The 22,522-nt window shown below is 34.4% G+C and overlaps 3 protein-coding genes and 1 long non-coding RNA gene across 4 annotated transcripts; 1 reads left to right on the forward strand and 3 right to left on the reverse strand.

Moving 5' to 3' along the window:
• Positions 1–1,684: 1,684 nt before the first annotated feature.
• On the reverse strand, positions 1,685–2,997 carry LOC130245700 (uncharacterized). The gene is made up of 3 exons (XR_008839355.1): positions 2,867–2,997; positions 1,829–1,922; positions 1,685–1,752 (listed from the first exon to the last, which is right to left on the reverse strand). It is a non-coding gene; the product is annotated as an uncharacterized LOC130245700 (long non-coding RNA).
• Positions 2,998–3,116: 119 nt separating this feature from the next.
• On the reverse strand, positions 3,117–6,208 carry LOC130221063 (sperm-associated antigen 5-like). The gene is made up of 7 exons (XM_056453378.1): positions 5,679–6,208; positions 5,414–5,603; positions 4,879–4,995; positions 4,713–4,805; positions 4,503–4,616; positions 4,278–4,397; positions 3,117–3,206 (listed from the first exon to the last, which is right to left on the reverse strand). The coding sequence occupies exons 1-7, from the start codon at positions 6,116–6,118 to the stop codon at positions 3,117–3,119; spliced, it is 1,164 nt and encodes a 387-aa protein (XP_056309353.1). The 5' UTR covers positions 6,119–6,208.
• Positions 6,209–7,199: 991 nt separating this feature from the next.
• Positions 7,200–9,927, reverse strand: LOC130221074 (uncharacterized). The gene is made up of 4 exons (XM_056453391.1): positions 9,824–9,927; positions 9,079–9,121; positions 8,877–8,993; positions 7,200–7,658 (listed from the first exon to the last, which is right to left on the reverse strand). Exons 2-4 carry the CDS (start codon positions 9,103–9,105, stop codon positions 7,200–7,202), a joined length of 603 nt encoding a protein of 200 aa, XP_056309366.1. The 5' UTR covers positions 9,106–9,121; positions 9,824–9,927.
• A 764-nt stretch (positions 9,928–10,691) lies between these two features.
• Positions 10,692–17,065, forward strand: LOC130245764 (tRNA (adenine(37)-N6)-methyltransferase-like). The gene is made up of 6 exons (XM_056478563.1): positions 10,692–10,891; positions 10,964–11,118; positions 12,156–12,330; positions 14,117–14,274; positions 15,440–15,988; positions 16,629–17,065. Exons 1-6 carry the CDS (start codon positions 10,803–10,805, stop codon positions 16,859–16,861), a joined length of 1,359 nt encoding a protein of 452 aa, XP_056334538.1. The 5' UTR covers positions 10,692–10,802; the 3' UTR covers positions 16,862–17,065.
• Positions 17,066–22,522: the final 5,457 nt, after the last annotated feature.

The following is a 22,522-nucleotide window of genomic DNA, read 5'->3' on the forward strand; positions in this document are numbered from 1 at the left end:
AATGTCCCTAAATGGAAACTAAAATTTAAAATCACAACAAAACAGTAGCTGATAATTCATGACTTAAAAATAAAAAATCTATATATAAAAAATTCCCTGACTTCTGGAATAATGGACTTTTTAAATGCAATGATATTCCAGAAATTCTAAGACCCATGAAAATCATGTTCATTTTCTGTACTTCTGAATATCATGTGCCCATTTCTGTCAACAGTCAGAGAGCCCTAGAAATTTAATCTAAAACTTCTTAATTTGTGATCCAATGAAGAGCGAATGTGTAAGGGGATGACGATAGCAAATAGGTTTGGGTGAAATAAATAATAAGGTTAATGGTTATGAGTCTAAACTGGAGCTCCACCAATTGTTGTATTGTTGTATTTATAGTGACTATTTCAATTTTATGTGGTTCATTTTGGCAGCATTGATCATTTTGCAACATAATTTAAAATCCTTTAAATAGACTTAATAATTTATTTGCTCAAGTGTAAAATGAGATGAAAAGGTAATTTAAATGCAAGTGCTGTGAGGAGCAGGCAGCTCAGCACAGAAAATCCATTGAAAATACGGTGGTAAAATACATTACATATTTTAAAAACATAACGTGCAACAATGGAATTTAATGCAGTGCTTCATGTCTGGTGTGAAACCAAAGGAACAGGAACAATTCGACAAAGGAAAATTAAGACCTGTTTAAAATGATTTAAGACCTACAAAACCATATTTCAGTGAATTAACAACGTTTTACTTATTTATGACATTAAGATGCAGACATCCTGTACAGGCAAGGGGGACAAACTGCTGCATTTCTCCTGAAAGCAAAACCTCACGTTGTCATGGACACATTGTGCTACTTGTCCATTGTGCTGGCGGTTTCACAATAAAAGGGGGCGGACATGATGTATACCACCATTATTACAGTACATTCCATTATGAGTGAAGGATCGCGGCTTGTGTTCCACATCCACGGGTTGTAGATGAAAGTGATCTAGGTTGCAAACTAACGAAGCATTATTGATTTAAAGCTTGCTTAATGCTTTAAGCTGAATACTAGTGTCTTGCAAAGTAATGGCACTGCAGTGACAAAACAAATCAGTTATTAAAACTATTATGTTTAAAATGTGTTGAGAAAAATCTTCTCTCTCTTAAACAGTACATGGAAAATATTTGAAAAAGAATTATTATTTAACAAGAGCTAATAATTTTGACCTCAGCTGTTATTTTTATTCTTAACATTTTCTTGATGTTATAAACAAATAAAAAATGTGATGCTCTCCTTTTATTTGGAAAATGAAATGCATTGTTTTAGGTAATATGTGTGTTTTCATAATTGCTTCTTTGTAATCTGGCTTTTTAATTAACAAAAATATTCAACAAATGCAAAGAAACGTTAAAAGTTGTAATGATGTACAGCAGGATAAATAGAAAAAAATCTGAATAAAAATTAAAAATCGTTTGGAATAGCCAGAATAGGATTCTGGTTAGATTTGAAGTCCCTAAAGGAAGCGGCGTGACTGGCTCATGTAAAACTAAAAGTGCCTTAGCATTATACAATCATTATACATTCAAATGCCATATTCCAAAGGTGGATTTTTGCTAACATACTTGCTGGTCTCAGAAGCGAGGGTTTGTTCCAGGAAGGCGTAAGAGGCCAATGTGGACGTGACTTGTGGCTGAGAGCTCAGTGGCTTCTCCTCTGCAGCAGAAAGCGCTCATCTTCTGCCTGATTCAGCTGCTCTCTCAGCACTAACATCTCTAAACAAACACACAGCAAAGTCAAGCAGATGCTCACCTTTCACTACACAGGGTCAAAAGTAAATCAGTGTCACACCTGAAGTCATGATGGTCTGCTGCATGTTCAAGTCTGAAATCTGTTGACTGGCATCTAGCAAGCTTGACTTCATGTGCTCTAGTTCATTTTCCATCTGGGGATTAATGGAAACAGCAAATAAAAAAGAGAGACTTGCACTTAAACTAAATGACTAACGTTTCTAGATGAAGATTATACTGTGAATATATTTTAGATCTAAATAGGATAAGCATTTTACTGAGAACTTTAGAGAAAAATAAAATGTTCACACATCAATTTAGTTGTAGTCTGAAACTCCAATTACAAATATTTGCAAACCCAGTTTAAAAACCACTTAATGTTATTGAAAATTTTTTTAACATGCAACTTATCTTTATAATTGGTCAGTGCTATATTAGCATTAATGTTTTTGTTGAACAGTTAGTTCAGATTTTTGTTACATGGTTTCTGACAAAGAAACTTTTATTAGTATATTAGGGTTCACTATGATGACAGAATTTAGTAGAATAGAAGTAGTAAATCCAAATATACAAATTGACCAAATATATGTACAGGTATATTTTTATATACAATGTTGTATGTGCAGACTGTTATGTGCAAATTGGCAATGTAAAGCGTGTTGTTAAATAAGTGTATTTGTTGTATAAAAAGTGTATAGTAAGTAGTAATGTATGTTCCACAATGGACAGTGAACAGTCAATCTTTAAGAAAAACAAATAGGATTGATTTCATAATTCACAGATAGCATAGCATGCTGTCAGAGACATGGTTTTAAATGACTAATTCATCAAGTTTGTGGAGATACAGAGAAAGGGCTGGAATGTTCAGATGTGACTGATGAAGCCCAATTCAAATAAAGTCACTGGTCCCAGTCAATTTCAAACCAAGGGATCATACTATTGGTCCGATGGATAGGAAACCACTTGACCGATTCTGAATCTACTAATCATACGGCTTCAGACATTCTCTGGGTTCCTTTTTGTAATTTGACATGCATTGTTCTATACATGAATAAATAAAATAACAGAATGTATTTGACTTCAGTGGTAAATTTCTTACCATGTTTCTTTCTTTCAGGGCTTGGTCTCTTATTTCCAGATGCTGCTTGCTCTGCTCCATGGCAGTCGTGGTTCTCTGATGAAGATGGTGAAGCACTGGGCTTATCCTTCGAACCAGTTCCTGAGCCTTTTTCAGCTTTCCACAGATGAAAGGGGTAATTAGTTAAATCATTGACTCTTCGCACACTACTTTCATTTCAGTCTGTAAATGCAGTACAACACTGATGGGCTTAATATGAAGTGTTACCTCTTTAAAAACAATTTTTGTTATCCTCTTGCATCCTTTTCGAATGGACATTTGCTGCACTGATGGATTCTGTATATGACTTGCTCAGTTCAACCTAGGAAATGTCACAAAATTCCCACTCAGAATACAGATTAGGCATGCCGACAAAAAGCTCATTTCACAACACAAGTCACCTCATATCATGATCCAGATTTAATGCCATTTTTCTGTAAATCCAATTAATTTAATTTATATATATATATATATATATATATATATATAGAACCACATGTAAAGGACTAATTTTACATTTTAAAGCGTTTACCTCAGAAATTTACCTATTTATATGTGGAAAAAAAAATATCCAACTTTAAAACGTCAGAGTAAATATTTGATTAAAAAAAACATAAAAAATAAACTAATAAAATATAAAACATTTTTTAAAAACTTATATTACAGGTTCAAGAGAAAAGTAAAAAAAAAGGTCAACATTGTAAGGTCAACTTTCTCACAATGCGCTTATTAATATTCCTGTCTGCAACCTGTAATGGCATGTAATATTACACTCATATAAAATATGGAACTAAATTACCATATACCATAAACAATAGAGCATAATATAAAATTTTAGACTTTGTATTTTGTTCATAAAACATACAGGGTTCATACACATTTTTACTATTAAAATTCCATGACTTTTCCCAAGACTTTAAGTAAATTTTCATGACCTAATGTTTCATGCAATGTCTACATATGCATGGTAAAAGAAAAGCAATGCATGTTAAATGTATTACAGCATATCGTAAAACATGCAACAATCTATTTAGTTTATAATTTATATCTATGTAAAATGTGATTTAGATAATGCTTACATCGCACTATTAATATACAGTATGTGATTGGCCTAGGACAAAATAGAAATCAAAATAAGTAACCTATATTCAAGTATACAGATATCGGTTTTTCATGACTTTTTCCAAAACTTTGTGGGTTTTCTGTTTTTCCAAAACTTTTTCAGGCCTGGAAAATGCCATGTCAAAATTCTATGAATTTTCCAGGTTTTTCATGACCGTATGAACCCTGAATATATATTGTCATATTGCACAGCCCTACTTTCAGACTGTCTTTGGTCACTGTTAAGCTGTTTTAATTCCATAAATATGGAGGTAAAGAAATACAAGCAGACCAGTGGTGGGTAGGCCAGTTTGAGTGCTGACATTAGTTCCTGGTGAGACCCAATTGTGTCCTCTAGTTCAGCCACCTGGGAAATGTGATGGTCCCTCAACTGCTGGGTTACGCTGAAGGCCTACACACAAAGAACAAGATAAGTAAATATCTCAGATAAACAGCTTTTAAATACATAAATATCTGGGTTTCGGAGTTATAGCAAACTAATCAAATCTTCTCTCACAGCTTCCTTCTCCTCTAGTGCCGCATCCATACGCTTCCTCATGTCTTTCATCTTCTCCTCCATTCTTTGAAGTGTTACCTTATACCTCCCATAAAGAGACTTCATCTGACTGGCCTACACAACACAGACATATTATGAGATGCGACTGGTAAGATCTTGCGTCACATTGATAATTAGAACTAATTTGTACAATTAAAAATAGTCACTTACCTGTCTAGATAAAGTTTCCTGATCGACATTAACAGTATCTCCAATCTGTTTCATCTTGAGGATGGCATCCTCTGTGCTTGACTTAAATGAGATCTATAGATAAATTAAATATATATCAGAATTTTCAAAAATGCAAAAAACACTTGAGTATTAGAGAGCAACTCACCAGTCCAACCCTCATTGCTTGAATGCTGTTATACAGACTGTGAAGAATCTCCTGATCGTACTCAAGACACTGAATTCTCTCCAGGGCAGTCCCATATAAATCTCTGTATGTCCCATTCTGACAAATAAGCAGCACAAAATTTCTTTGGTCCAAATTCCAACTCAGCATTTCTGACTAGTTAAACATAAGAATATTCTGAAAAAATAAACTTCCTACAGCATTGTGCTTTCAAACAGCGGACTATGTACACATAAAGTGATTTTTTTAGATAAACAATATTACCCAGGCCTACTGTAAACACTGAAGTAACAGCCAAATTTTGTGGAAAAAAAGATCCTTTATCTCATCAAAAGCATAGTAATGTATAAAAGTACAGCTTACACAGAACTGACTTTCACACCAATCAGGTTTCTTCTGGTCAGCACGGTTAACTGAAAATTTGTCAAACCTACACATGGAACTTGTGCAAAAGTCCTAACCATTTATATTAATATATGAATGAAAGTGACCAGATCTTCATGCAACGGGTTCTCACCTGTCTGAGCTCAGTGTGGTCTGTCTGGATGAGCTTTTCTCTGAGATCAGATGGAGAAGCATCTTTGCTTGGATTATGAGCCCGAGAAGAAGTGAGCTGTTGGGTAAGAACCTCCACCATGATGAGCGTAGAGGTCAACCTCTGCTCCAATTCAGTTCTAGACAGATGCTCCAGATTTCCAGGAGACAAACTTCAAAACAGAGACAATGTAGATCACATCAACAGAAAGACAAATGATTCATACTTATCTACTGAACTAACTTACTTCCATAAAAGGGAGTCTGTTGAAGTGCTAGCATCAGAAACATCAGCCTGTTTGCAAATCTCCATTGTTCCTGAAGTATTAACACTGCGCTCCATTCGCTGAACTGGTGTGCTCCACACACAAACACTGCGCGTTGATACTGGAGAAGTGCCCACTGAAACATTTTGGTGATTCTCTGGTGCTGCAGCAGGAACAACCATCTTTCCTGAAGCAACCATCAACAGTTCAGCCATTTGTCTTAGTTGTTCCTGTAAAGGCCCATTTCCGAAAACTGGAGGGGCATTCAACTCATTCTGATGGTCTGCAGAAGGTTTCACGTCCTTTTTCTTGGGTGGGTCTGAAGGAACGGGCGTGTAGCTAAAAGCATTGACCAGGGATGTAGAGTTCAACAGAGGCGGTGGCATGGGACTCTCTGGAAGCTCAGGCCACAGGTGGCTCATTGGGTTCTCGGCTGTGGGGTCATGCAAAACACTCCTACTTAGGGTGGGTGTCTTTGGAGTACAAGATCTTGTTAGAACAATAGCACTAGAAATATCTGATGATCTGAGATGGCTTGACTTGATGCACATAACCGCATAACTTCAATCTCTGGGTGGATCTCTTCATCCTTTAAAGTCAGTGTCCTAACTTTGGGAATGTTGGTTTCTCGGCCAACATTTTCCAAAACAGCATCTTGAGGACAAAGGGTTTCCTCAGAGTGTGAAATTGGCTCCTTCATTTCTGGCATTAACTGCTGATTAAGCTCTTCCACATGCTTTGCAGTCACGACAGAAGATTCATCCTTGGGTTTGCCATCACTGTGTTTTAACTTTGCAACATCTGAACTTTCAGCTTTATTTTCTCTATTCAATGCTGACAAGTGTTGGCTTGACTCCTCATGTTTTTGATTTCTCTTTCATGGCATGTCACAGACACAAACTTTTCCTCTGTAATGTGTCCAAGAGGTGATGTTGCATCAACCGTATTTCCAGACCTTTCTGAAAGACACTCTGACTTGGTAAAGAGCTCGTTTTCAGTGCTTGACACATTTAGGACTAGAGACATTCCTTAGCATGGCAGTACATATGATCAATATGCTTGCTTCCAGGTGTCAAACTAGCAAAGCTTTGACCAGCATTTTCAGTGACATCATTTAAACAATTTAGACTTTGTTCCTCAGCAAGATTATATAGGAGTAAAGACATTTCTGACACCTTGGATAGATCAGCGATTTCTATTTCAAGCCCAGAACAGCTCAAGCTTTTTAATGTGACCTCTTCTTGTTCATTTGATACACCATAACATCCTTCTGAGAGATCAGGGTGCTCACATTGAGTACCAACATTATGCTCAACTGTTGATTGAGATACATCATTGACTGTACTGATGGTGCAGCTATCTTCAATAAAAGACTCATGACTCTTCCAGTTACAGTAGGAATGGCCTAAAGGTTGAGTGTTTATAGATACAACCTCGGTGTCCACTTTAGAACAGGAGTAGTTTCGTATTGAGAGTTATTTCCAGATGCAAGATCCTTAATGATTATGGATTCATTAGAGATGGCTGAGCTATCTGAAACAAGAACTTCTCCACCAAAGCACATAAGGGACTTGAATGTAACATTTTCCAGCTCAATGGTGGAAACTTCTTCCTCCTGATGCAGTACGGATGAGGCACTGTAACCTGTAGATCTGCTCCTACAAGAGTATGGATGATCAACATGCTTTTACTGGTCTCATTATCCTCTGTGTCCTCAATTCCATTAGTCTCATCAGAGTCACTTTGAAGTGGAACATTATCCACCAATCCAAGACGGCCGATTAAAACAGAAATATCTGACAGTACAGATTCACCCTCAACTACTACTTCTCCTTCAAGGCAAGCAAAAGATTTTAATATGATGTCTTGATGTTCATCAGTGGTATCCATAGTTTGACCAATATTATAGACCTCTGTTGTGATAGCTAAGCTTGATGGATTTTCACCAAGAACAACTTCATGCTGTTGGGAGGCAAAATATCATAGAAAAAGTCAGAAAAAGAATAAATAACATACAGCAATGGGTAGAAAAATGCATTTTTTCTTTTTTTGTCTGCATTCATAAAATGACAATTGATTGTGGTATTCTATAAATTTATTGTAAGACTTTCAGATGTTTGTGTGTGCATATATTTGTAAATTATTTACACATTTGAAGTTAGAATTATTTGCCCCCGTTTATTTCCCCAATTTCTGTTTAATGGAGAGATTTTTTTCAACACATTTCTAAAGATAATAGTTTTAATAACTCATTTCTAAATAACTTATTTATTTATCTTTGCCATGATGACAGTAAATAATATTTTGACTAGATACTTTTAAGACACTTCTATAGAGCTTAAAGTGGCATTTAAAGGCTTAATTAGGATAATAAAGTTAATTAGGCAGGTTAGGGTAATTAGGCAAGTTATTGTATAGTCATGGTTAGTTCTGTAGACAGTCAAAAAAAAAATCAGCTTAAAGGGGCTAATAATTTTGACCTTAAAATGGGTCATAAAAAAATTTAAAACTGCTTTTATTCTAGCCGAAATAAAATAAGATTTTCTCCAGAAGAAAAAAATACTATGAGACACACTGTGACAATTTCCTTGCTCTATTAAACATCATTTGGGAATATTTTAAAAATAAGAGAAAATTCAAGGGGGGGGCTAATAATTCTGAGATATATATATATATATATTATATATATATATATATATATATATATATATATATATACAACACACACACATTTTACATAGACCTTATTCAGCTCTAGAGCAGCCTTGATGTTTAAATTATTGTTTTAATTTCACTCGATTAAATCTTGGGACATTGCAATGATGATAAGATGGTAAAGAAGAAACTCAATACGACACGAATCTGAATCAATATTAGACAGCCTTGGGAGGTTTTTGCAATAAGAATAGGACCTTTTTGTTATTTTACACTAAAAACAATATGACCTCAACAATGATATTTAAATTGGTAAGAAATTGTATCGCTTATTCAAAATAACTGTAAATTGTAAATCCTTATATAAAACAGTAAATCGACAGATACATTCTTCAAATGGTTTCTCTTTTTTCTAATTGATTACTATTATTACTTATAATTATTAAGGAATTAGTTTCAATTTCTTATTTTAATTTAAAAATATTAAGTGAGGGATGTGAAAGCAATTAAGAAATCTCTCCATACCTTCATGTTTGAGTCCTTCACATGTGTCGATGCATGTTTAAACATAAGAGTTGGAGTGCCCTGCATATTTAACTGTTCATTCTGTACATCTCTGAGCGGGACTCTATCTGGTTTGGTCTAAAACACAAAACACACAGGTTTATCATTAGAGCTGGTGATGGTAGGAAAAAAACTGTTTATGGTTATGGAGTGGAGTACTCACATTTGACAAGCCATTGACAGATGACATGTTTTGAGATTATTATCTGCAATAACACACAGGAGTAATTAAAAAGAGGTTATTTTATATATATATAAAATTTTAGTTTGATAAAATTTTATTTAAATCAGCTAGCACACTTTTCAAAAAAAGCATCAGACATAGAGGTAACATTTCACAATTTTGCATTGACATCACAAGTTTACAAGCCAGCATCATTCAGCTGTCATTGTACTTTTATTTTGAATAGTTTGATATGTAAATAAATCCATAACATTAACAATAATCATAAAAGACTATTTTTTTTATGAAAAGCTAGATTCTTCTGCACAAAGGAAGAAAAAAATTTGCATACATTTACAACTAAGTTACATTAATGTGAAGTTAAATAATTACATATAACACACATTTCCCACAAACTGTTAAGACAAGGTTCACATTTTTACAATAAGAATGTTTAGGTTGTTATTTATAAGTATTGTTGTTGTTTGGTTTTATAATAGACATACGACATCACTGCTTGCATCCCTTTGTGAAATGTCAACTTTGGCGCCTATTTACACCAATTTTAGACATCACATGGGCTTATCAAATACTTATCAAAGTAGGTATGTAACTTTAGGTAATCTGTCAAGGTCTGAAACACGGGTATTCACGGTCCAACAGACAAGAAGCACTAACTAGCGTAAATTATTTTAGCAATTAACGTTACGATTATATAAAAATTAGTTCCTCCTGGACTTCTTACCTTATAAGCGTATTATGAACGTTGCTATTTATTTTAATCCTGACTTGACTTATACTGTAAAAACAAGCGTTATCGTCTAAACCGCCACCTTCACGTTCAAAATAAAACGCACATTCAGCTCATTGGTCAAAACCTCTGCGAAACATACGGAAGCCCATTTCTTCTTTGGTTTATTGTTGATTTTCATTCATGTGCACATTGCCACCTATGGGGCTATTTGTGAGAAAAAAAATTCTACCAACGAACTTAGGCCTACCAAAATCCATCTGCGCCGATCAACATTTAGAAAAAAACATAACATTTAGAAAAGATACAGTAAAGTTTAAATATAGAAGAAAATAACATTTAGAGAAATAGACGGAAAAGGACACAGTAAAGTTTCATTCAGAAAAAAATAACATTTAGAAAAAGAGACGGAAAAAGATACAGTAAAGTTTTGTGTGATTGAGTAAAACAATTTTTCTCCTAATTTAAAATGAAAATGTTGTCATTGCTGGTTTTCAGCTTTTTGTTTGCTTTGTTTGCATTAAAACAGAAACAACACAATGTTTCAGAAAAGTTTTAGAGTTAAAAAAAATTCAACATTTGAAATTGATTTTGATATTTGAAATTCAATATTAATATTTTACTGAAACCCGTGAGTTATTTATATATACTTTTTTCAGTTTTAAACATGTTTTTTTTATTATTTGCCTTTCAGCATTAAAAAAACTAGTCTAACCAAAAACTGAGTAACTACGGCTTGCTTAGAGTCATGGCCCTGTTGATCGCACAGTGAACAGAAGATGGCGGTATATGACAACAGTAGCCGTTTGATGTTGTGAAAGTGTTTAGTCGTCCAGCACATTTTTTTTTCTCAACAGCAAAACACGTGTTCTTACTGAAGTGAAAGCAAAGCAGCTGTAATAAAGAATTCAGTTTGTTCTTGGATATATTACAAAACCGATAGAGTTTCATTTGTACAAAGGAATGCCTAAAAATGTCGTCACCAGTGTGTAGTTGTGCTGAACATGCCACAAAACTGACACAGCAAGCATCAGTAATGAGAAGAGAGATTAAAAATCTCAGGTAGGTTCTAAAATCTTTCACGTAACTTATGTGGTTATGCTTAATTTAATGGTTTGTTTGTTGGACAAACAGACAGCAGATGGATGGATCCATACGAGCACATAGGAAGCAGATGTCATCTCTTCAGTCCATATTGACAGACTGCAGGAAACACGATGACAGATTTCAATCAACGAGCAAAAGCCCGTCTCAGAACCCCAGTGGAATGAATCAGTTATTAGAGCAAGGTAAAAGAAATGCCTTCACTTTTGATGCAGCAGTTGACTGCACATTCATCTTATGTAACGTTAGGCTAAATGTTCCCTGTACCTGATGTGAGTAGCAGAACTTCTTTACTCTTTATGATCCAACTATACTCTATAATTATATTTGAATAGCTGTCAAGGGCAAAGGACTCCATTTTCACATTCAGATATGTTATCATGTTGAAGGGATAGTTCAAAAATGAACATTTTCTCAATAAGGGCTGCACGATACTGGTAAAAACTGATTTAGCTATTTTTTTCACAGGATAGTTTGAATGGTACTATTTGGTGGTTTTCTAGAGAGTTTAGTATTTTGGGGGTACAGGAATTGAATCACAATACAAAAAATGCGTTTCTTATATTGTTTTGTCTTATTTCTTGTCCAAAATGTCTAAACAAAATTCTTAGGTCAGGTAAAATATTGTCTTGTCTTGTTTTCAACTTCAGTTTTCTTCCTTAAAACAAGGTAAATTATCTGCCTGTGGGTAAGTTAAATTATCTTGTTAATAATCAATATTTGGACTAGAAACAAGGAAAAAATTCTACAAAAGAAAAACTTTTTGTTGTTGTTGTTGTTGTTGCATAAATCATATACATTCCTTATAATTACAGGGATTCAATGTAATTCTGTAGCTCCTGGTCAACTATAATCCAGATTTAACATTGCATATCTTTGTGATGAGTCTATTGCAGATGCACACATTGCGATATCGATGCTGAAACAATTTAATGTGCAGCCCTAGTTCCAAAGCTTAATGAATTTCTTTCTTCTGTTGAACACACAGTGAAATATTTAGAAAAAGACTGAAAACATGGTAACCATTGACATCCATTGTAAGGATATAATACTATGGAAGTTAATGGTTGTAAGTTTCCAACATTTTTTAAATATCATCTTTTGTGTTCAACAGCAGAAAGAAATTCAAAGGTTGGAAACAACCTCAGACTTGGGCCACTTTAGTCTCAGACTTGTTTCCTTGTCAACTGTGTCTAAAATGAGATTTTCTTGATTATTTCAGGGCGAATTCAGACAGTACCGATCGGATATATTAGTTCATGTTTTGCAGTGAAAAATGGAACTCCACGACAGCCTACTGTATGCAGTTCTTCACGAGCCAGATTGAAGATTGAACCATCAGTCTTCAATAATCCTGAGCATTCCTTAGTTGGGCTGGAACAATACTCACATATCTGGTGTGTAGCAAATATGATTTCAGGAGTATACTGCTTTCACAGTATAGAATGGCCATCTATGGGTATTTTAAAACAGTTGGGTGAAAAGAGAAAGTCATTTCCTGTCTGTCTGATTAGTTGACCCGCACCATTTACAAAATCCAGAAATGCATACTAATGTTATAATTAGATTTCTGTAACCATTTTTAAAATAAGTTATTTTTAAGGGAAGCAATCTTGACAGTTATTCATTACCCTCCCTCATGTCTTTCAAATGCCATGATACCTTCGTTCATCTTCCAAACACAAATTCAGATATTTTAGATGAAATCCGAGAACATTTCATGTGACTCTGAAGGCAATACATTAATTCCCCACAGTAAACACGTATCCTGATGGTTTGACGAGAAAGAAATGACAAAGGTGAACAAAGCCATCATTACAGATTTTTGGAGCACAAAACTGTCCATGGACCTTTGTTTGATTACAGTTGAACCACTAAAGTCATATGGAATGCTTTTTTATTCTTTTTGTTGCTTTTCTAGGCTTTAAATGTTTAGGGACTGTTGCTGTGTATGCAGGATTACAGAGCTCTTGAATTTCATCTAAAATATTTTGATTTGGGTTCTAAAGATGAACAAAGGTCTTCGAGGTTTGGTACGACATGAGGCTTCCTTTAAGGTATGCTCACCTAAGGTGGGAAAACTTAAACTAGTTTTTTTGCAAAATCATTCACTGTTTTGAAATGCTCAACACCACATTGGACATGCCCGCTGGTTAGAGTGGTGTAAATGTATTATAAACATCTGTAAAACATAATTTGTTGTAAGTATGGGTGACGCAGTAGGTAGTGCTGTCGCCTCACAGCAAGAAGGTCACTGGTTTGAGCCTCTGCTGGGTCAGTTGGCGTTTCTGTGTGGAGATTGCATGTTCTCCCTGCGTTCGCGTGGGTTTCCTCCTAGTGCTCCGGTTTCCCCCACAGTCCAAAGACATGCGGTACAGGTGAATTGGGTAGGCTAAATTTCTGTAGTGTATGAGTGTGAATGAGTGTGTGTGTGTGGATGTTTCCCAGAGATGGGTTGCAGCTGGAAGGGCATCCGCTGCGTAAAAACGTGCTGGATGTTGGCGGTTTATTCCGCTGTGGCAACCCAGATTAATAAAGGGACTAAACCGAAAATAAAATGACTAATGAATGAATAAATGCTGTAAGTATTTAGGAGTGGAATTAATATATGAAATGCAAATAGTAAATCTCTGTGATATTTTAAAACTAAGAGTTTAAATAACACCATTTTAAATAGATAAATATTGCATATAATTTAACATATTCTTATTTAGCTTTCATTTATGTAGCTTGGTCAATCAGATCAATAAGGCATTAGCATTACTCACTGAAGCTTTTATTATACAAATGTGTCAATAAAACTGTCCACAAATAGTAGTATGGTGTAGTTGAATGGACTGAGTTTTCTCTGGGTGCGCCGGTGCATTAGATATGCTAAATAGACCTTAGAAGTATGTGGAAAAAGTGTGTGTCCCAGCACACAAAAACCTGTGCTAGATTCATTGCAATTTCCTCTGTGGTGACTGGACTAGTGGGAGAAGGCAAATACCAATGATAATAATGGTGTGTAGTTAGACTGTTGATTATGCAAAAACAAAAGAAAACCATTACAAGTGTATTTAAACATTACCCAGTAATGTTTCTTGATGGGTCTGACGAGTGATCAGGCCTAATAAATGACAATTGAAACACGTTTATGTGAAGTGAAACCTTTTGTTTGGTTTTTTTTTTTGTCATTCTCAGGATCATTTTTCTCTTCCATAAGAATGGGCAAATGAGCTGTAAAGCCAAAGTTAAGCCGCCCCGTCTGAATGGTCAAAAGGTGGGGGTGTATTCAACCCGTAGCCCCCACAGGCCCAACGCTTTGGGACTGACATTGGCTAAGCTTGAAAGAATCACAGGTACCTTGCTTGCTGGACTACACTGTAAAAAAATGCTTGGTTCCACCCAATTCCTTTATGTTGTCCCTACAAAAATTAACGTAATATTACAAACTTAAGTGGATTGAAACTAAAACAATTAGGTTGACTAAAATAAGAATTGTGAAAAACTCATTTTAATTAAGCATTAAACGTCATTTGTAAATAAACGAGTGTAAATAATCTCAGCTTGTGGCTGACTCAACGTCTGCAAGTCCTTAAAATGATTTGCATTTGAAATGTTAGTTGATGTTTCCTACTTTTACAATTGCATTTGAACAAAAAAAATAAAAAGGGCATGTCAATGAATATAATTGTATTTTATAGTATTTTTTTTCAATAATTATATATATTCCTAGTTATGTCCGATTCAGATTTAAAATGTTTAGATGATATTGTCATGGATAAAGGAGGATTTTTCACTACTGCTAACAGTAGATGATTATTATGCATTGTTGTTTTAGTAAGATTTATTATAACATTTATTCATATGTTAAACTGGCTTTTTATTTACTTCTTAATACTCCGGTATGTGCTCTGAGCATATTTAGGTTTTTCTTAGCACTTTTATTCACATATAATATATATAATATTTAAACTAATAAATATTATATAATACTTTAGTTTTAGTTAAGAAGTTTTTTTTTTAATTGCTGTTTTCAGTTGTGCAGTGTTATTATCAAATGAAAGTATAAAGAATTATTTATGTAAGGGATTGCTCACCAGAAAAAAATAAAGAATTTCTGTTAACATTTGATTACCCCCACGTTGTACAATATCTGTATGAATTTCTTTCTATGAATTCTGTTGAACAAAAAAGAAAGTACTTTTAAAAGAGTTGAAAATAAATAGTTTCTGGTCCCCTTGCATAGCAAGTTTGCATCGCATTTTTTCCATGTTGTTGACCGGTGAAAACCAACAGCTAATTGATCATCAACATTTATTTTTGTTGAACTGTCCTTTTTCATGGTACACGTGTACCAACACGTGTTGCCTAATTCATTATGATTAATCATATGAAATAATTAAAAAATTAAATATTGCATCAAATTATTAAAAGGGATTGTGATGAAAATAATCATTAATGATTTAAAAAGTGAATTTAACCTGCTGGGTATAGTAATCATTTATCATTTTATTTCCAAAGGGGATACACTTCACTTGTCAGGGGTTGATATTATTGCTGGAACTCCTGTCCTAGACATCAAGCCATATATTCCAGACTATGATTCTCCTAAAACAAGGATCGAGGATACCGGTGAAAATGAACAAACATCATCATTCACCAACCCTCACATGGCACATTTGAGGGATCTAGATGAAGAATTAGACACCTCAGAGATGTCATCTGAACTTTCCTCAGAGGTCAGGGTTTGTCCAGTTTCTACTTCAGATTTCTCTCAGTCAGAGCAGCCTGGATCTAGCAGTGAGACTGATGTTCTAGCAGAGGTTAAAAATTATCTCAAACAACAGCATGTTTTCACTGAAAATTCAACCAAGGACAAAAACACAGATTCTTCTGAAGGGACTTCAGACGATACAATCTCGTTAACTTCATCTAGTCTTAAATTTGGATGTGACGACTACAGTGCTATCGCTGCTTGGGTCAGGTCACCTCCTATCAGCAAACTTGATGTGCGATTTACTGGGAATGCTGAGAAAGAGCTCAAAGAGTTTGTTCCCCACGACAGTACTGGTATTACGTCTTTCTAATTCTTAAAGGAACACCCCAATTTTGGGGGGAATAGACTCATTTTACAACTCCCCTGGAGTTAAAGTTTAGTTTTATAGTTTTTGAAACCATTCAGATGATCTCCAGGTCTGGTGGCAGCATTTTTAGCTTAGATAGAATATCATTGAAGAGTTTTGATCATTTTCTCATCTAACGTTTGACTCTTGTGTGGTTACATTGACAAAATGAAATATGACCAATATGGCTAGTAACTATACTCTCATTTAATAAAGAGATAATCAAATAACTTTGGCTGCAGCAGGTACAATGATATTATATAGTGCTATCACATAGTTACCCAGCTGTGAACTATTTTCAGACACTGCATTATAGCATTGCCCTTCTGCAGTTCCTTGATTGACTTTATTTTTTGAGCAAGATGCTAATAGTCTAATCTGATTTAATGATTTATGCTAAGCTAAAAGTGCTTCCACCAGACCTGACGATTGGCTGAATGAATTTAAAAATAGCTGAATTCAACCGTTTCATTCTAGGTGACTTGTAAAATGAGCCTATTTTCAAAAAGTGTTTCTTTAGAGTTTTACTAATAAATACAGTTGTCATTTTCCTGATTGATTTTTTTATTTTTTATTTTATTTAACAGATGGCACAAGACCAAGGTTCCAGTTCTTGAAAGGACCAGATGAAGCAGTTGCAGCCATCATTGGCATTCTGTCAGCTGATCCCAGATCGGTGTATCGTCGCACACGTTGTCAAGACCGCCTGTTCTTCTTCACCTTAGATACAGCGGACATCACCTGCTGGTTTGGAGATGGTTTTGCTGAAGTTGTTAGAGTCAAACCAGTGCAGAGCTCAGAACCCACAAATGCTGTGTGAGGTTTGTTCAATTCATGCATTTTTGATAAAAATGAGCAAAAAAAGTATATGATTTACTCACGCTTGTGTCATTACAAACCTATTACTTTCATTTTTTAAATAACAGTTACATACAGTTTCCAAAATTCTAGACTAGTAAAAACAATTGTCTTGTGTAAAAAAAACAAGTAAAACTTACATGAGTTTCACCTTAAACAAGCAAAATAATCTAGTTAAAAAAATAGTAATAATTAAAAAAAAAAAAAAAAAAAACACATATATATATATATATATATATATATATATATATATATATGTATATATATGTATATATATATGTATATATATGATATATATGTAGTATAAGTATAAAATCATCTAGTAATTAGTTTGTCATAAAGAAAAACTTAATTTTGACTTCACTGAAAAGGTTGGTTTAAGAATTTTTAAATGTTTGGAATACAAACAACACAAAACCTCAAAACATTTTTTTCATTATATCTTCCATACACACGGTCACAGGTTTAGAATGAGATAAGGATAAATGATGACAGAAGTTTTATATTTTGGTAAACTATCCCTTTATTTCATCTTATTGGTGACAATTTTGTGTTTGTCCATGAGTAGCAACATAAAATGACAAAAATCCATCATTATTAAATAAATGTTAAAACCATTTTGTTATTTACATTATTGGCTACTTTCTCAATAAGTGTGCCTGCATTTAAAAAGGGTTTAAAACTATTACCTGGAGTTCATAATAATATTTGTTTTCTTCTTTATATAGTCTGTGTATTGTTGTAATTATTATATAAATGCATTTGAGTTTTTGCTGAATAAGTTTCTAGTGAAGTACTGAATTTCTTAACCGCAAATGAAATTCTTGTTGGAGGACAGCTTTGTAATCCAGTAAAGAAATTACTGTAGACAAGGACAAAATATAAAATTTATTTATTGTAAAATAGTCAGTATACAAACACAATCTAAACAAAGATTATTTGCAATGGAGGCAAATATTACTTTGCAATTTACAATCACTAGGGGGCACAAAGTACCGTAAAGTAACAACTAACAACAATATATCTAGTTAATGTTTGTATTTGACTAGTAAGTAAAACTAGTGGCATATGTACATGAAAACATTAAGAATTTGAATAAAATACATTTGTTCTTGTTTCAGGTTTTTAAATCCTTTGAGATAAAATGTATTAAATGAGTTAGCCACAATGCTATTGTTTCCATAGAAAGGAGGTGCTCAGAAAAGTAAATTCTCAGTAAGGCTTATGTTATCCGGTTGAGAAGAATCAGGTGCTGGAGCAAACATTGGCATTGCGATTTGGCTCTGTTCAGGCACATCATTATATGGCTTCTCGTCATCTCCTAAAAATACAATGGACAATCATTTGTTTTGATGTGAATCACCCAGAAATTATTGGAGACCATTCATGAAAAAGATTTCGGCAAATACCTGTAACGATAACCAGGCTTTTTTGAGGCATGTCATTTTCAGTATCCATTACACCTGTCTTCAGGATCCTTATAACTGATCAGATGTGGCATTTATGATTACAAAAAATGCTGTGTTGAAAACTTCATGATTGCAAAACAGCAGTCTTAAAAGATATGATTGGGTATATAGTCTGTGGCACTGGAAGGTTTATTATTTGTAATCAATTTAAGGTCTAAAACAAAGTCAGATTGCAACATGCATCCAATATTAATACAATGTGCAATTTTTGTCAGTTGGTTTGCAGGAGCAATTTTTTGCTAAAATGACTCTTTCTCAAGTTTGCAAAACATTTTTACATGTTTCCCCCCTTTTTATTGTTTATGCAAACATTAATTGAAACCTTAAAGGTGCCATATAATTAAAACCTGTACCTAGGTATAGCTAAATAATAAGAGTTCAGTACATGGAAATGACCTACCCTGAGCCTCTGATTATTTTTCCGTTGTTCTCATGTAAATCACGTTGCCAATTGAAAGACAGACTGATGATCCACACAAGATCATTGCATACCCCAGGCAGTGTCTGATTACCAGCAGCGTTTCCTATTGAGATTGCAACAATATATATTTTTAAGTTTATCTAAGCTTGTATTTTACGTGTATGTGTGACTCTTTTTTGAAAACAGAACAGGCTTTAAAGATGGGTTTTTGAAAATGACCTTCCATGCAGTGTGTAACACAGCTCTAAGTGAATGGAAACATCCAGCTGAGATTTAAGTCTGAAAGTGCATCATGTTTAAAAATATTGATTCTTCAAGGAAAGAGTCGACTCAGAGTCAAATGAATAATTAGTTTTGTGTTTGAATCTTTGGCCTGTTCGTATCAATGTCGACAGGGACATCGTCAAATATGAAGTGCTGGATCTGGTAAACGTGAATGTGCCCTTCAGTGGTGTAGTCCTAAAAAAAGGTGGTGTACTATTCCCAACCCAAATTTTAAATGAAAGTAGGCAAATAAACGACGAAAGTCAATGTTTCTTTGATTCATTAGCTATATATATATATATATATATATATATATAATATATATATATAATTCAACATCAGCTACCTGTAACTATTAACCTCCACGAAAGGAAAAACAAATACTACGTCAATGTTGTAAATGGTTACAGGTTTCCAGCTTTCTTCAAAATATCTTCTTTGTGTTCAACAGAAGGAAAAAAGACAAACCGGTTTGGAACATAGCACACTTCTTCAAAAATTCTTCAAACAGTAGATAGCTTATTTAATCATTTTAATTTGAAACTTACTTTTTTATTGCCTTATTACTTTACATTTAATAGGTTCCTTTAAACATCAATCAGCCATTATGTTTGATTGTCACATTTGTGCATGCTTGTTTTAAACCAAGCTATTAGGAGTCTGTTTCTGCTGTCGCTATTGTATACTAGTAGTTTCCCTTTTAAATTGCATATTGTTACGTGTGTAAGAAAGAATTTAAAATAATACACTTAAATTTTTTTTACTAATATGGTAGTGTTGTATACCAAACTAGCAGTATTCCACTGTATTTCATAGACAGGCAAAGGCATTTGAGTTCTGAATGAGCCAAATATGCTCAACATACCTGTTTACGTAGTACAAATCATTTTCTATATTCAATTAATTTTTTCCATATATTAAATTAATAAAACGGCCACTTTATAAATTCAAAATGGCATAAATATGAACATATAAAATTGACATATTTCACAATCATAATATAAGTCATAATAGGAAAAATAAATAATATGATACAACACGAATGTTTCACTCTGTCACTCTGATAATTTAAAATGAGAACATTCACAGAGCGGTTCTGTCAATGTGTTTAATCCTGTGCATGAATGTATGCTATAGTTAATGCCACATGCACTGTAATGTTTTTTTTTTTTCATAGTTAATTTTGAAATAAACAGCGAAATGTTCGTTAAGAGCTGCATTTTCGCTGGAGGAAACAGCTGTGATGTTGAGGGATCGAGCGCCAGGGAAACAGTAGATGGGGAAACCCGATTGCTCCTCCATGACCCATTGGGGTACAAGTGATACAAGTGTTTCTGTATATGCAGATATTATAACAATCTTTCGATAAACACACACACCTTGTGCTCTCGCACTGATCAGCTGTGATATGCTGATTAAATATAAAACTAGCCGAAAATGGAGCGGCGGAAGTCTGCCCCCGTTTTCATATCAAAATAATTTTTACAAAATATTTTGCAAATCGCAAAACGTTTAGGAGGGCTGAATAGATAAAAAAAATAGGAGGGCTAAAGTGACGCCCATTCTGTTTTATAATTTTACCTGAGCGTTTAAGCGAGACATCATCACTCAGTTGACTTGTCGTGGTCAAACTCACGAAATTTTCTCACAGCTGCTGCATTCGTCAGGGGGCGGAGATTGGCACAATTTATACAAAATGCACCAATCGTAACAAATTAAGATGCGAGTTAAAAAAAAACATTTGGTATACAGTTAAAGGGGACGTGCAATTTAGGGAATCAGCAAAACAAGTGAGTATACCGAGGGTATACGCAATTATTGATCCTCAGAAGTGGTAATACCCAAACAGCTCATAGAAAAAGTAGGCATACGGCGTATACGTGAGTATAGCAAGGACTACACCACTGGTGCCCTTCCCTTCAAACACTCGTAGAGCACAGGGTATCATGGGATTGATCATGATGTGAAGATTACTATCACTGAGAGATGGCAGAGATGCGGCTATGGGGAATAAAGGGTTAAAGTCAACACAATCTCGCGGCAATTCGTAACTTTTTGATTTAGTGGCTAACTCGTATGAATTCGTACAATCTAATTCGTACAGTTTAGTATGATTTGCTCATCCCCCGATGACGGTTGGGTTTAGGGATGGGGTTAGGTGCCACGCTCCTTTTTAAAATCGTACAGTTTCATACGACTGAACTCATACGAATTCATACGAATTAGCCACTAAACTGACAAAACGTAAAATACTTACGTTTTCTCGTGAGATCAGGCTGGTTAAAGTTCATTTTTACAACAACGCCACAGTATACCGTGTGCTGTGTTTGATCCTGTTATTTTTCTGATTATTGATACAATAATCTACGCTGCAACGCGGATTCACCGGGCGTTTGCTATTAAAGGAAGGAGTATCAGAGACTATTAATGTATGGGACTTTGTCAGTAAATGTTACACGAGATGTAACATTGGACATTTCTTCTTCCTCCAGATCTAGTGATGTTTTTTTCATACACAAGCTGTAAGTGTGATTAAATGGTTGGCTCGTTTTCTGTAGTTTGCAAAATAGGGGAGAGTGGGGTAAAGTGAGTCACTTTTTACGTTTGCTCCCCTGTAAGTGAGCAAAATGAAATATTGGTAAAACTTACACATTTCTCATTAATTCAGAATGTTTTCTAGCAATGGAATTTATCAGACTGTATTTAGGATATAAGTAAATCTACTTCATAACCATATTGGGCATTTCTCTTCATCTCGCTCTGAACGCACTCGACCAATCACAACAGACTTAGTCACTGGACCAATCAGCACAGATTAGCATCGCACTAAGTAGGGGTTTGGATGCTGAACAAATTAAATAGGACTCTTTGGGATAATTAAGTTTAAAAAAAAAACATTTTATAAGACAATTAAAGTGTTTTTTGACCTTGCATGCATATCAGCCTGTTGTTGGAGACCTCCAAAACCAAAATATGTCCTTTTAAAATGCATAATAAGGGCTTTTTGAGGAAGAGAAAGGGAGCAGTTTTGTGAAGCAGGTAGCCATGTATGACTATGGAGTGTTCACAGCTTATCCAAATGCAAAATGCAGTATATAGATTTATTCGATGCCACCTGAACAGGCATATGGTCTGTTGAAATGTATTTTATAAATTTAATGTGTATATTGTGAAATTTGTTGTGCATGTTTGTAATGAGGCAACAGACACATAAATGGCAAAACATACATGTTTAATGCACATTTATGCATGATGTCATATCACTCAGCTCTTTCTGTGACTTTTTTGAAGTGAAAGGCACCAATAAACTTCTGGGCTGATCTGTTTTTGTGGAGCTTGATATGAATTCTTGCCTGTGTTTTCATACATGTTAAATAAAATTGAGTATAATTATCATTTAGCCTATATTTATCCACAACCCAAGCACATTAGGTTTTCTGGTGGCATAAAGATAGCTCACTCACTCGTA

The sequence above is a fragment of the Danio aesculapii genome, chromosome 1 (assembly GCF_903798145.1).
Source record: "Danio aesculapii chromosome 1, fDanAes4.1, whole genome shotgun sequence".
Taxonomy (NCBI): Eukaryota; Metazoa; Chordata; class Actinopteri; order Cypriniformes; family Danionidae; genus Danio; species Danio aesculapii.

Coding starts and splice junctions, on each gene's coding strand:
- LOC130221074 (XM_056453391.1), bottom strand. CDS start 9,105: ATGTCATCTGTCAATGGCTTGTCAAAT. Junction 8,994..9,078: donor CTGTCAATGGCTTGTCAAAT/GTGAGTACTCCA, acceptor TTTGTGTTTTAG/ACCAAACCAGATAGAGTCCC. Junction 7,659..8,876: donor TGAAGGACTCAAACATGAAG/GTATGGAGAGAT, acceptor GCCTCCCAACAG/CATGAAGTTGTTCTTGGTGA.
- LOC130245764 (XM_056478563.1), top strand. CDS start 10,803: ATGTCGTCACCAGTGTGTAGTTGTGCTGAACATGCCACAAAACTGACA. Junction 10,892..10,963: donor AGAGAGATTAAAAATCTCAG/GTAGGTTCTAAA, acceptor TTGGACAAACAG/ACAGCAGATGGATGGATCCA. Junction 11,119..12,155: donor GAATCAGTTATTAGAGCAAG/GTAAAAGAAATG, acceptor TGATTATTTCAG/GGCGAATTCAGACAGTACCG.
- LOC130221063 (XM_056453378.1), bottom strand. CDS start 6,118: ATGAGCCACCTGTGGCCTGAGCTTCCAGAGAGTCCCATGCCACCGCCT. Junction 4,996..5,413: donor ACCACACTGAGCTCAGACAG/GTGAGAACCCGT, acceptor CTTATTTGTCAG/AATGGGACATACAGAGATTT. Junction 4,398..4,502: donor CACTAGAGGAGAAGGAAGCT/GTGAGAGAAGAT, acceptor CTTTGTGTGTAG/GCCTTCAGCGTAACCCAGCA.